This window comes from Neolamprologus brichardi, chromosome 6, assembly GCF_056152115.1.
Source record: "Neolamprologus brichardi isolate AB-2024 chromosome 6, ASM5615211v1, whole genome shotgun sequence".
NCBI classification, from domain to species: domain Eukaryota; kingdom Metazoa; phylum Chordata; class Actinopteri; order Cichliformes; family Cichlidae; genus Neolamprologus; species Neolamprologus brichardi.
The window spans coordinates 648,410-661,878 of record NC_142109.1 but is presented as its reverse complement, the minus strand read 5'-3'; the positions used below and the strand labels follow the sequence as shown (position 1 = coordinate 661,878).

The 13,469-nt window shown below is 40.2% G+C and overlaps 1 protein-coding gene across 3 annotated transcripts in view; it reads left to right on the top strand.

The window, feature by feature from the left end:
- ttbk1a (tau tubulin kinase 1a) overlaps positions 1 to 13,469 on the top strand; it is a 56,026-nt gene that overhangs the window by 5,121 nt on the left and 37,436 nt on the right. For 2 of the 3 annotated variants that reach the window (XM_006806797.3, XM_087841411.1), the window contains exons 2-6: positions 3,086 to 3,244; positions 4,132 to 4,279; positions 6,625 to 6,698; positions 7,272 to 7,412; positions 7,915 to 8,019. In XM_006806797.3, coding sequence (XP_006806860.2) covers positions 3,086 to 3,244; positions 4,132 to 4,279; positions 6,625 to 6,698; positions 7,272 to 7,412; positions 7,915 to 8,019 — 627 coding nt within the window. Of the gene's footprint in view, positions 1 to 3,085; positions 3,245 to 4,131; positions 4,280 to 6,624; positions 6,699 to 7,271; positions 7,413 to 7,914; positions 8,020 to 10,685; positions 10,779 to 13,469 lie in introns of all 3 variants that reach the window. The other variant, XM_087841412.1, reaches the window with a different exon arrangement.

Sequence of the window (13,469 nt, the reverse complement as noted above, 5' to 3'; positions counted from 1 at the left end):
TCGTGATTGCAACTGGCACAGCGAGAAGTGCATTGTAACAGGAGTTTCTACCTTTTCTGTTGTCTATAGGGGCACATTGATAAATTACTCTGGGCTATACACTGTTTTCACTGTAGGAGTCTGAAAACAAAGTTTTTAGTCTATGAAGGGTTTAAAGTGCTGGAGTTGGAGAAAATTAAACAACCCACCACTGAGCAACATGACTGTTGTTATACATGGCTGATTGTTGCAACCAGCAAGTGAACTTGGGACAAGATTGACACGGTAAATGAGTACAGTTTTTCGCATGTTAGATTATTTCGCTGCTTCAAGTTTTCAAGGTTAACATGGTGTATATAGGCCCTTTGTACCTTACCCTCCTATTATGTCTGGTCAGAAGACTGCAGCACTCACTGCTTCTTCTCTCCTGGTTAACTGTACCCTCTGTTTTGGCTTGTAGGCTAACAAAGGAACAGGAAGGGTTTTGCCACACTCAGGATTTGTTGTAAATCTTAAGGTTTTCCAGGAGCTCAGAACTATGGTGAGCTCTGACCAATTTTATCCGATTCAGACTGGAATGATGCAAGCCCAGCTTCTGGCAGAGCACCCCTCCCTGTCCCACCCACTAGCAGATTAATAGAGCTGTAGGTGACGAAGGAAGAAAAAAAGATTGAGGTTTAATAAAAGGTCTGTCTCTCCAATCTGCTGCTGAGACGCTTGAAAACAGCACAGTTCTCTCTTTTACACTTATTTCATGCCGCAGTGCAGATTATTAGTGTTAATGTAAATAGTTAAATGCTACGGCGAAAAAGTCAGACATAAGACAATGTTGTATCTATGACATATGATGGTACTATTTGATAACTGGCTGGTGATAGTAACCTATTCAGATCATTCAACAATATCTGACAAAATAATGGTATAGCTTCATATAATAAATATAGCATAATGTCATTTACGTATTTAAGATAATTGTACCAAATCTAAAGTATACCATGAATACTATAGTAATGTATGCTTTGTATCTGGTAATAACGTACCACTGTGCATCACATAGTGCTTTTGATAGTATATTCCCAAAATGGATTTTGTTACACATTGTCTGTTCTCATAGTCTGTAGCAATATATTTGACTATGGCACTATAATAACACGTAATGCATAGTATCGCAATTCTGATTGGCCATTTGCTCTGCACTGTGCTTACTGTCGTCCAAGACTATTCCAGTGTATCCGGGGAGACTGTGTGGTCCCACCCTCTGCAGTGATTGGTGGCTCAGCAGTGTGTTGAGGCCTGCAGCAGGTTTCCCTACCTCTCCAGTGTTACAGTGACTCCCAGCTGCCTGGTCTCTGTGCAGCTGCTGCTGTTAAACAGATCTGTATCACTGTAGGTGCAGAGAAGCCTCCTCCCCACCTTCCCAGTCTGTCCAGTTTTCTATCAGAGTTGGCCTGACTGAAAATGCAGTGGTCACGCTCCCTTATTATCTGCAGTCCGCCTGAGCTCTGCATGCACTGATGAAAGCCCATGGCATTGCATGCAGAACAGCATGGTTTGGGGACTCACATGTATCACTCTGAACTTAAGATTTCTTCTATGGATCCACTGAAAGCTGATAACCATTCATGGCAGATATCCTGTATAAAAGCAGAGAAAAGCCAGAGTTCTGTTCAAGTTGAATGGCTGGAGAACACTAAGGTAATGGCTGACTACATGAATTAAGTTTTTGGCAGTGCCTGTTAGACTGATGGTCAGTGAGCTGATATTTAACAGGGGAACCACATCCTCCAGTCACTACTGTTAATGAACTGTGTTGCCTAATTCAGACTTATCACCTCCTGAAGCAGTTCACTGCTTTGACAGTGCAACAATTAACTCAGCATCGATGAGTCCCTGCACTGTTTGCAGGTCTGTCCCATTTGCAATGATCAAAGCATGGTTGAATCTTGCAATAATAACAGGTGATATTGTATCAAACAGACAAAAAGATCTGTAAGGATTTGTTTTTCCTGGAGTAGTTTTCTCAGGCAGCGCTCACTCCGAGGTTGTGCCCAACAAGATCTTCCTAGTCTCATGAAACTGTTGCTAAGCTTAAACGCAAACACATCCGGCGCATTGTCAGATACCTCATTCCAATTGCGTGATTTATGGAGTTTTTGAGAGCAGTACTGCCAACCCTTATTTCATTTCCTAAGGTCAACTTGGATAGTTTCTTTGAGAAAAAAAGAGTTTTTTGACCCAAACAGTAGATCATGTTATTAGTAACTGCATTATAAATTATTCTGGCAGTCCTATATGTGTGTATGTGAGAGAGAATTAAACACAGAAGGTGAAATAGATAAGTTTTATAGATTCATTTTTATTACCTAAAAATGTCTATTACTCCAAATGTTAAACGACCACTTAAAGTAATGCAGTTTGCACATATTTCTTAAAATTGAAGTGAAAAGTGTTCCCATGCCATACTCGTGGTTGTTAGAATTTGTTGTTGATTAAAAACCAGCTTGTTCTGATCTACAGTAAACATTGCAAGGTGTTGGCTGTTGGGCTGTTGCAGCATCTGACCTGCAGCTGCAGTCAGGATAAGAATAGAGCATTCGACTGCTTCCTCTGCAGACATGATATTTGCTCCAGTTACTGCAAATACCATCACGCCATATGTCCGTTTAGGTTCTTAGTCATCCAGGTCATGGTAGTCTTCAGAGCTTGAGAAAAGAAGGCAACTGGACCGCTTTAGGTTTGCAAAGATGTTTCCCCTCTCTTCTGAGAGAACTAAAGAAGCTTCTTGGAGAGGTGAAACATCTTCTCAAACCTAAAAAGGTCCAGTTGCCTTCTTTTCTCAGGGTCTCAAGATCACGCCATACCCAACCCCTCTTGCACCCCGCACCCCACTGACCTGTACCCCGATCCAGCTGAAGAATGGCTTCTAATGGCAACCAGCCACCTCTAATGCCTGTTGTTATAATAATAATATAATAATGTTGCCATGACTGTCAGCAGCAGAGAGCTCTGGTTAGACTGGGAAAATCCCAGTAACAACATTGTGTGTATAAAGTATTGACTGTCTCTTCTTACTTCCTTTTTCTCCTCTCATCCTCCCTGCTCACAGATAAATGGCTCTTTTAAGTTGGGAGCTGCTCGTGTTCTGTCTAGCTGGCAGATGCAGTGCCTAGTCCCTGGCCTCCAGGACAACGCCAACATGAACGGGACATCCGAGCAGGCCGACATCCTGCCTCCAAACTGCATGGTCAAGGATCGATGGAAAGTGGTGAGTCTGGAAAGCTCCCATTCCCCCAGTTCAGTTTCACGTTCTGCAGTAGTGCGTTTGAAAGATTTGGGTGTCTGATTTCCCCCGTACAATTTTGTATTTATATTTTCTTAGCTGGTATGCATATTTGTTAACTGTTTGCTATCTATTCTGATTTCATCCAAACCTTCTTTCCTCCAAAATATTTAATATAAATAAAACAGAATCCAATCCTATATTCAACTAACAGCAGTACAAGGCTAATGTTAAACTATGCATGTAGCATTTTGCATTACATTTGTTTGATTAGTACTTGGGAGCTGAGGAGACCAGCAAGAATTAGAAGCAAAATATCACGTATCATTTAAATGTAAGCTTTTTCCATGTATGAATGATACATGATACACAGTAAACCATTTTTAAACAAATTTTATCCTTTGTTCTGATTTTATTTTCATACAAAAATGTCTGTATCAGGATCAGAATATGTTCTGTTGTTCTGGTTGTGATAAAAAAAATGAAATCCCAAAGAAAAACACAAATCTTTTATAGACGATATTAAAAAGATTGTCGAATCACTGATGCCTCATGTTCAGCTGAATAAATTGACATTTAAACTGGCAAAGAATTCAAACATTTAAACTTGAGGGTTTAGTGGAAAGACAAACTTTTTTATTTTCTGTTTGAGCTTCCTTTGGATTCTGAAGTACAAGGTTGCTTAATATAGCTCGTGTCTCAGCCAGTCAGGTTGCAAAATAAAGGCTGTTTGCACTTTACTAATCAATCTACTGTCTCCACCGAGCTGCAAAGACCCAACACATCATGAACTAAAGATAAAAAAGTCTTTTTGGAGGTTACAGTATGTTACTTTAAGATAATTAAGAGCTGCCCTGCAACCTGTGTTCCAGCTAAAGAAGATTGGCGGGGGCGGGTTTGGGGAGATCTATGAAGCCTTGGACTTGCTTACGCGGGAAAATGTGGCCCTAAAAGTGGAGTCAGCCCAGCAGCCCAAACAGGTGCTAAAGATGGAGGTGGCAGTGCTGAAGAAGCTGCAAGGTAAGCGCTGCCAAACCATCTCCTACACTGATTGCTTTGGGCCAGGGGTCCACAGTGGAGGTGATTAGGTTTAATTATTAGGAAACCATAACTGACTGCAAAGACGTTGTTTATACAAGCTTCCAGTTGTGGAATTGTTAGTGAGTAGAATTCAAGAATGTTTTTTTAGGTCCAACTTGAGCCCCTTTTATCTTCATCACATAAGGTGTTTTTAGCAGCAGGGCGGTGACCTTTCAAGAGTCTTTGTCTTGTAACCCTCGTATGCTGCTACATTCCCTCTTCAGCTTCACACTTGGTTGTCTTGGACTTGTGTTTCACTTTGTTCCTCTGATTTTCTGTGAACTGTTACCAGTACATCTACAAGCTGGCACTGAAGTGGCAGGTGAAGTGGTGGGAATGGGAATTAGTACCTCCAAGTCTGAGGCCATAGTCTAAGCCAGCGGTCCCCAACCCCCGGGCCTCGGTCCGTGAGTCGTTTGGTACCGGGCCGCGAGAGTTGAGGCTCAGGTGTGAAATGTATGGTTTTCAGGGTTTTTATCGGTTTTCAGCGTTATTTTGTTATCGTTTTTATCGTTAACTCGGTTTTCCTGGGTCTTTTCACGTGTGTTATGAATAAATCTTCTTTTTTTCGGTACCGGTACTAGTTTTATTTTGTTGTATTTATCTGCGACACCTTAAAGGCCGGTCCATGAAAATATTGTCGGGCATAAACCGGTCCGTGGCGCAAAAAAGGTTGGAGACCGCTGGTCTAAGCCAAGAAAGGGTGGGGTCCCCACTTCAGCTCAAGGACAAATTGCCTCCCCAGTTTAAGTTGTGTCGTGGGTGTCGCGTGACGATTTTCACATCACATCCTGTGTCATCTTTGTGGCGTGTCGGACGGCTTTTTGATTTTTGTAACTTGTGCATTGTGTTGCAGTCGTCGCAGCTGGCTTGAAGACACAAGTGTATGATCATCCTGCCTATTTAATCAGAATCCTGCACAAAAGCTCAAAGAAACACTGACACACAGAGAGATAACGCAACAGTTTGAAAACCTGAGTTTGTGGAAACACTTGACTTCTGCTCCTCCTTATCAGCACGTATGACGTGATATTGTCTGAGTGACTATTGTCTACTGAATACTTAAACATCCGTGTGATAATGGTGCGTTTTTAACAAAGCGATCACTGTGGAGGGTGTATTGGCACTTTTATAATCTCTGAAAAATAGGATAGCCCTTTATTGTGATTGTATATGTTCAACAAACTTTGGGTGTTCCACACTAACTGTGCAGATATTAAATATGAACAGTAAACAGCAGGTTTAAAAAAAAACATGAGAAACACACACAAATATATTTCTCACTGCTCACCGCCACACCTGCATTGCACAGATGCAGCCATTTATGCCCGCTATTAAGGTGCAGGAAGCCTCTGTTGTGTTCTCCTAAACAACAGGTGTTGCCACTCAGACAATATCGTACGCACTGATGAGGAGAAGTCAAAACTAGAAGCCAAGACTTTGTCGAGTGTTATTTTGTAAAGTTCTCTCCACAAACTCAGGTTGTTCTGTTTTAAATTTATTTTTTCAGTGTTTATTTGATAGAAAGAGTAAAGAGTGACAGGAAAGTGGAGGGGGAGAGAGGGTAAGACATGCAGCAAAGGGCTGCGGGTCAGATTTGAACCTGGGGAGGCTACTCCCAGCCGCACGGCATGCAGGCTCCTGCTCGTCGCAGTGAGTTAAACCAGCACCCACAAACTCAAGTTTTAGTATGTCTCTGAGCTTCTGTGCAAGATTCTCAGTAAACACACGATTATACACCCATTGTGTCTATTGTGTCTAGCGACGCAGGATTTGATGTGAAAATTACACCACTACACAAGCAATGTGGCGAGCATAAAAATGGCCTTACGTTGGTCTGCTGTGGTGATGAGGGAATTAAGCATAAAAGCGTAGCTGTTGATTTACTGATCAGTTTGCATTCCTACCCTCCACTGTGGTTGCAAGCTTTGGCTAGAGCTTTCTCCGAAGTGTGGCTGGCAAAGAGGATGAGAGGGGCTCAAAATAGAGGCACTATTCCTGCACATTGAAGGAAGCCAGTTAAGGTGGTTCGCATATCTGATATAGATGGGCACCTCCTGGGTCAGGAGCTTTAGGCATGGGAGAGTAAATCTCTCAACTGGCCCAAATAACGTGGAGGAAATGGCTATTGAAACATAAAATAGATACATCTCTGAAAGAATTTAATCCAATATGTAATTTTCTTTCTTTTGTCTTTGTAAATTGAATTAGTTTAACATTTGTTTCGTTGAAGTTGTGGTACATTAGTGTTTATTAGCCTCCTCTCTCTTCTTTTTCCCTTCCAGGGAAAAACCATGTTTGTAAGTTTATTGGCTGTGGGAGAAACGACAAATTCAACTATGTCGTCATGCAGCTTCAGGTGAGTCACTGTCTGGATGCATGTCAACCACAGTCTTTTACTGGGAAGCATAACAGTGTAGAGGGACACATAACACACAGTAATAAGGTAGATTATTTCTTTAGCATTTAAAAAATTCTTCTTGTTGCTGTCATGTTAAGATCTAACAAATGTATAGGTTTTGCAGTCTTAAACAAACCTTTACCTGCTGGAGTGCAATTACATTAATTTAACTCCTGCTTCATGATTCAGCACTTTGACTTCCTGCAATGTAACCAGAAAAAATACATAAAATAATGAGGATAAGTGTAATTGACCTTTAATAAAGTCATAGCCAGAATGCAAACAGATGAATTTACTGGTGACAACCTTTTAATGTTGCCTTTGCTGATAATAGCACAGAACAGTCCCAATTTATGTGAACCTGGTGTATTTTCATTACTGTTGCCACTGTGTCTCCTATGAGTCATATCCAGTTTTGCATTTTCCACGTTATTATTAGATTACTTTTTTGAAACTTGATCGTTACACATTTCAGCCTGACTAAAAGAAGCAGAAATTAAGTCCCGTGTCTTGTCACTGTCCCTCACCCAGGGTCGTAACCTGGCTGACCTGCGAAGGAGTCAACCCAGAGGAACCTTTACCATGAGTACCACCCTGAGACTTGGGAAGCAGATCCTGGAATCCATTGAAGCCATCCACTCAGTGGGCTTTCTGCACCGCGACATCAAACCGGTACAGGTTTCTTGAAAAATTCTGCAACCTTGTGCTTCTCCTGTAGAGAGTTCCTGAGTTAAAAGTGATTTTAGGTAGAGATTATTTACTGATATTAACTTTTGATTTTTCTTGCCTGGATGTGTCAAAATGGTAATGAATGCTGTTCCCCTAAGCTATAGTTTTCTGCAGGTCCATGAGCTCGTTGAGCATTATTGATTAGTTTCTGTAATACCAGTAGAACAGTCCAAATGTCTGCAATTTGGTAACAATTTAATATAAGTAGCTGAAAGTTTCTCAATTTAAAACGTTTATCTGGTTTCAGGTGAACTTTGATACTTTGGATCTTTAGGTAATCTAAATATCAAAGCAAGCCAATAAAACCAGAACAGAAGGGGTGTTGGATGAATAGATTTTTATGTAAATGAGCAGAGGTAGAACCAAAGTTAGAGGACCCATATACCCTTCACGTTTCTTGTGTGCAGATGCTTTTAGATTAAACTACTGTGTTTTATTTCTGCAGTCAAACTTTGCAATGGGACGGCTCCCCTCCACCTACAGGAAATGCTACATGCTGGACTTTGGTCTGGCAAGGCAGTACACCAATACCACAGGAGAGGTCCGCCCGGTAAGACACTTTTAGTCTGTGAAAGCGAACCAAAGCTGAAGCACAGCACTGAAGCTCATCTATTACAGTGGAGATGTTGTTGGAGAGAATATTTATAACTCAAGGTTCATTTGCTAGTTTTTGCTAGTGTTTTTTCAAAGAACAGCAATTATTATAATAAAGTCACTAGAGGTTTGGAGAATGTATGGAGAATTATTCTTGCGTATTGGATGTTAGGGAAAAAAATAATCAGAGGTAGGACATATATCCTTATTTTGACTCTGCGTATACTCCAAACCTAAAACTAAACGGACAACACATTAAATTCTGAACCTGATCAGGTTCAATCATATTTTTTTAAAGTAATTTCTCAAGCATCATTTTTTTAGCGTTTTCTTACAACTTTGTTATTTAATTTCTTATTGTGGTCCGATACACAACACATATGTCATTTCTTTCTGTGTTAGGATTCAAATTTATTGTCATTACACAGGCATAAATACAGGGTAACAAAATACAGTAGGCATCTAATCACAAGTGCAAGAGCAGTGAGTGCAATAGGAGCAGATTATTATTAGATTATATAAGGGTAGTATAAAAGGTGGGAATAGTTATGAACAGATTATGTACAAATAAGTCAAGTACACAGATGTTTATATTGCTATACAGAGAGCAAATGTACAGATGTAGTTATGTATACATATGTACAGATATGTACAGATGATCTGTATAGCATACAGACAGATATACAGATGTATCAATGTGTGGTAAATATATGTACAGTAGTGGGAGCATAGTGCTATGAACAGACTATAATAGTGAACAGTGTACGCACTATAACAGAGACTATGCTATATCAGTGTCCTAAACTATAGCAGTAACCAATATCAGATAGTTTCCTTTAAAGCTGCAAAAAATACCAAAGTAAATAATAAAAACTACACAGGTGCACAGACTCAGGCAGACAGATGGGTGTGTTTGCTGCACTGCAGTACATTCCCTCTCATTTCCTGTGAGTCTGTACAATATCGGATCAATGATTCGCAGTACTCAATAACAAATCTCAGGGATTCATGTGATAGTTTGCTGTAAACTGACAGAAGTGGTTGTTGGGCTTCTATCAGCTTTTGTATCGATCAGGTCTTTTGGTATTTGTAGTTTCAGTGTGATCAGACACAGCTGCTGCTTTTAGGCTCTCTCTTGCTTTTTTGTCTCTCTACCACACTCAACACGGCTATTTTTAGATCAGCGAGTATGCATAGTGCTTCCATTTGCTGTCAGCTTGCTCCTCTTCACTTTATCTCCTTACTTTCATTTTTTTCTCTCTTCCTCCTCTCCTCATCCTGTTATGCCCCCTTGTTCCTTACCTCTCCTCACCTCTTCATCTTCACCAGCTCCCCTGTTCTTCTCCTGCAGTGTTGTGTTCCTTCTGTTGCAGCAGTCAATGAATATTTGATGCTGTAAAATGCGTCACTGGGTGAGAAACGTTAGCCCCCCCTCACACACTTTCTCTCTGTCACTTCCAGTCTCTCCACCCATCATCTTTTGTCTCCCAGTCTCTCTCTCTCATTCTACAGCTGAGTCAGCTTCAGTGCAGTGATCTGAGCTCGCTCTTTCTCACTTGATTCACCCCTCCCCCACTGTATCTTCCTGCCTTGCTTCCTTCTTTCCCCATTACCCCCTCTCTTTAACCAATCCGTTGTCTCTTACATAGAGAGAATTGGGCACTGATCAAAGAAGAACTCCTTCAAGCTTTCATTCAAGCAGAAACATTTGTGTTTTAGCAACAGCAACGTTCTCAGTGCTTTGTCTTTTCATTTCCCGCCGGCACCAGAACTTGCAATGTCCTAACCCTGAGTCTCATTGACTACAACATGATGGTAATTTTGTAAATCATGGTACCCTATAATGTCCAGTTTTGGGGGTTGGTGTATCTGATAAGTTGCTACCATATGCTTGTAGTATCTCTTGGTTTCTAAGTCAGAGCTACCCCTCCTATCTGGTTTCATAACACCCAGAAGACAACAAAAAAAAACCACCTAGCCGAGACTTCACCTACTTACAGATGCAGTGTATGAAGTACACTCAGTAATTTCTCAAAAGTGTCATTATTGTTTGCAACAGCTCTTGTGTGTCCAACACTCATTGTGGGACTGTTAGCAGAAAGTTGTCATCACATCTTCAACACATCCACGTTTTTAGCCAGACCTACCATACATTAATTTTCTAAAATTTGACACTTGATCTGAAAGTGAACATATCCTGATGAAACGTCTTGATGCATTCTCAATCATCCAGGAAAATAAATCTCCAAAAGTTGATTCTGTTCATCTGGACGTAGCGTTACGTAGCGTTATGTCCAGATGAACAGAATCAACTTTATTCAGCACAAGCTTTATTTTTTCATCTTGACTGTTGAGGTTGCTACGTAGTGACAACATTTTTCACTTGCGGTGTTTGGAAACTAAAGTATGTTGAGTGAAGTAGAATGAACCGGTTGTCCAGTGAGGCAACCTGTCCAGCTGCTTGTGGATCAGGTCACTCTTTACTGTGAAATGTTGTATGATGTTCACTCTCTACTGATCACCTGCCATCAGTTTTTTTATCAAAGATTTATGTTCTGATTTTTTTCTTGTTTTCTTCTTATCAGTTCAATGTGATTTATGTTCACCTTTTTTATGTTTCAGTGTTGTGTTTGTCTTTCTTACAGTTCCTTTGGATTTATGATTTTGACGTGCATGCCTCCTGTTTCTCCATCATCTCCATGGTTACCCAGGGATGTGAGTGGTTTCTATAGTGACAGATGGGTCACAGCCACATCGAAAGCTACGCACCAAAGTGAAAGCTGAATTAAAAAAGAAAAGGAGCTAACATGACATAATGTCTACTAAGAGTTTTCTAAAATCCACATATAAAAATAATCACGATCGTTACAATAACTGTAATGAACTGTGAATGTGCTAGAAGCCCTACCAGAAAATGGTCTGGCAGCACAGAGAATTTAGGCACTAAATTATACAACTTGTACTTGAAAGTGAAATTCAGATTTGATTTTTGTCCGGGAAAAAAACCCTAGATGGTGGACAAAAACCTAAGTATACGGTAAGTCAGTTCTATAAACTAAAAAAGGACACAATATAAATTGTTTTTTCAAATTTATGTAGGTCATGAAGCCATCTTTATTTTTAATTTCTGTTTTTATGGGTATTTTAATTTGTGTATTTCTACTTGTATTCATGAGTTTCCCTCCCATGTAAGGTAGGACATTATTAAAAGAGAAAATATCATGAAGATTTTATGTAGGGCACCAGATAACAACTTTTTGCACATACATGAAAACTTTGATGGGCTCGTCAGTGATATTTGAGGGTTCGATATCTTCCCCAAGGACACTTTGACATACAGACAGCAGGAGTTCCATCTTCTGAGTAGAAAACAACCTGTTTAGATCATGAGAAATAAAAAAACAAGAAAATTTGTGAATGCCATAGATGACAATTGAGTCAGTGAGGAGTATAATGGGCCCATCCAGGAGAAACAACTGATAATACAACACCTAGTACAATGTGAACTACTAAATCCTATGTCCCTTTCTGCAAATTGCTAACAAAAATGTCAGGGTAGTTTCAGACTTCTACTTATTTAAATGTGTATAACTTAAAACTTAGACATTCATAAAAAAAGAGTGTAGTTCACTTTATGTTTTTGTTAACAAGTAACTTGAAAATGGTCACTGTCTTCAATTTTCAAATGTTAAATTGACTTTTATCCACCTGTCAAGTACAGTGGTGTGAAAAAGGTGTTTGGCCCTTTCCTGTTTTCTTCTTTTTGTCACACTTAAATGTTTCAGATCATCAACAAAAAAAATAAGACAACGATAACATCAGTAAACATAAAATGCAGTATCTAAATGAAGGTGTTTATTATTAGGGGGAAAAAATCTAAACCTAAACGGCCCTGCTTGAAAACTTGGTTGGGCTGCAGCAACAACTGCAACGAGCAATTGTGATAACTGGCATCAAGTCTTTTACAGCACTGCGGAGGAATTCTGTCCCATCTTTGCACAACTGTTGTATTCCAGCCACACTGGAGGGTTTTTGACTATGAACCAGGTCATGCCACAGCATCTTACTTGGAGGTCATGACTAGGCCACTCCAAAGTCTTCATTTTGTTTTTCTTAAGCTTTTGTGTTTTGGCTGGTTTGCTTTGGATCATTGTCCTGCTGCAGAACCCAAGTGCGCTTGACCTTGAGGTCACAAACACATGACCAGACATTGCCCTTCAGGATATTTTAGTAGACAGCAGAATTAATGTTTCCATTTATCACAGCAAGTCTTCCAGATCCTGAGGAAGCAAAACATCCTCAGACCATCACCACCATATTTTACTATCGGTATGATGTTCCTTTTCTGAAATGCTGCATTACTTTTATGCCAGATATTTGTCATATCAGTCCACAGCGTATATTCCCAAAAGTCTTAGGGATCATCAACATGTTTTCTGGCAAAACTGAGACAAGCCTTTGTGTTCCTTTTGCTTAGCAGTGGTTTTCGTCTTGGAACTCAAATGGCCACAAAGGCCATTTCTGCCCAGTGTCTTTCTTACGGTGGAGTCATGGACACTGACCTTAACTGAGGCAGGCGAGGCCTTTAGTTCTTTGGATGTTGTTCTGGGATCTTTTGTGACCGCTTGGATGAGTTGTCACTGCGCTCTTGGGGTAATTTTGGTTGTATACTCCTGGGAAGGTTCACCACTGGTCCGTGTTTTTGCCATTTGTGGATAATGGCCCTGACTGTGTTTGGTTGGAGTCCCACAGCTTTAGAAATGGCTTTAAAACCTTTTCTGGGCTGAGAGCTCTCAGTTACTTTGTTTCTCATTTGTTCCTGAATTTTCTTGGATTGTGGCATGATGTCTGGCTTTTGGGGAGCTTTTGGTCTACTCCACTTTGTCAGGCAGGTCCTTTTTAAATTGATTTCTTGATTGAGAAGAGGTGTGGCAGTAATCAGGGCTCGGTATGTCTAGAACAACTCAACTTAGCTTTCCAAAGATGTGATATAGATTTTTATTTCAGACATTTCAGAATGATACAAAAAGGCCCTTTTCAGGAAACACAAAATGGGTTAACAATTTAAAGCTGTTCCGCAGCAATGGAGGTTGATCAACCTTTAAAAGCTGGTGCTACTAAGTCCTACAGGTGTTGTAACTTTTCTAGATTACTTACAACCTCCTCTGTCTGTATAAAAGCAGTGGTGGAACACACTGTGGTACCATACCCATGTGAGCTTTAGTTGAACAATATTGTACGGCAAAAAGTAGTGTGTTGCCACAAAGATGGCAAGAAAAAGAAAATTAACAATGGAAGAGAGACAGACCATCATAGCACTTAAAAGAGTCTTTTCTACAGAGAAATTGCAAATAAAGTCAAGGTGTCAGTGAGTACAGTTTCCTTCATCATCCAAAGGCACTCAGA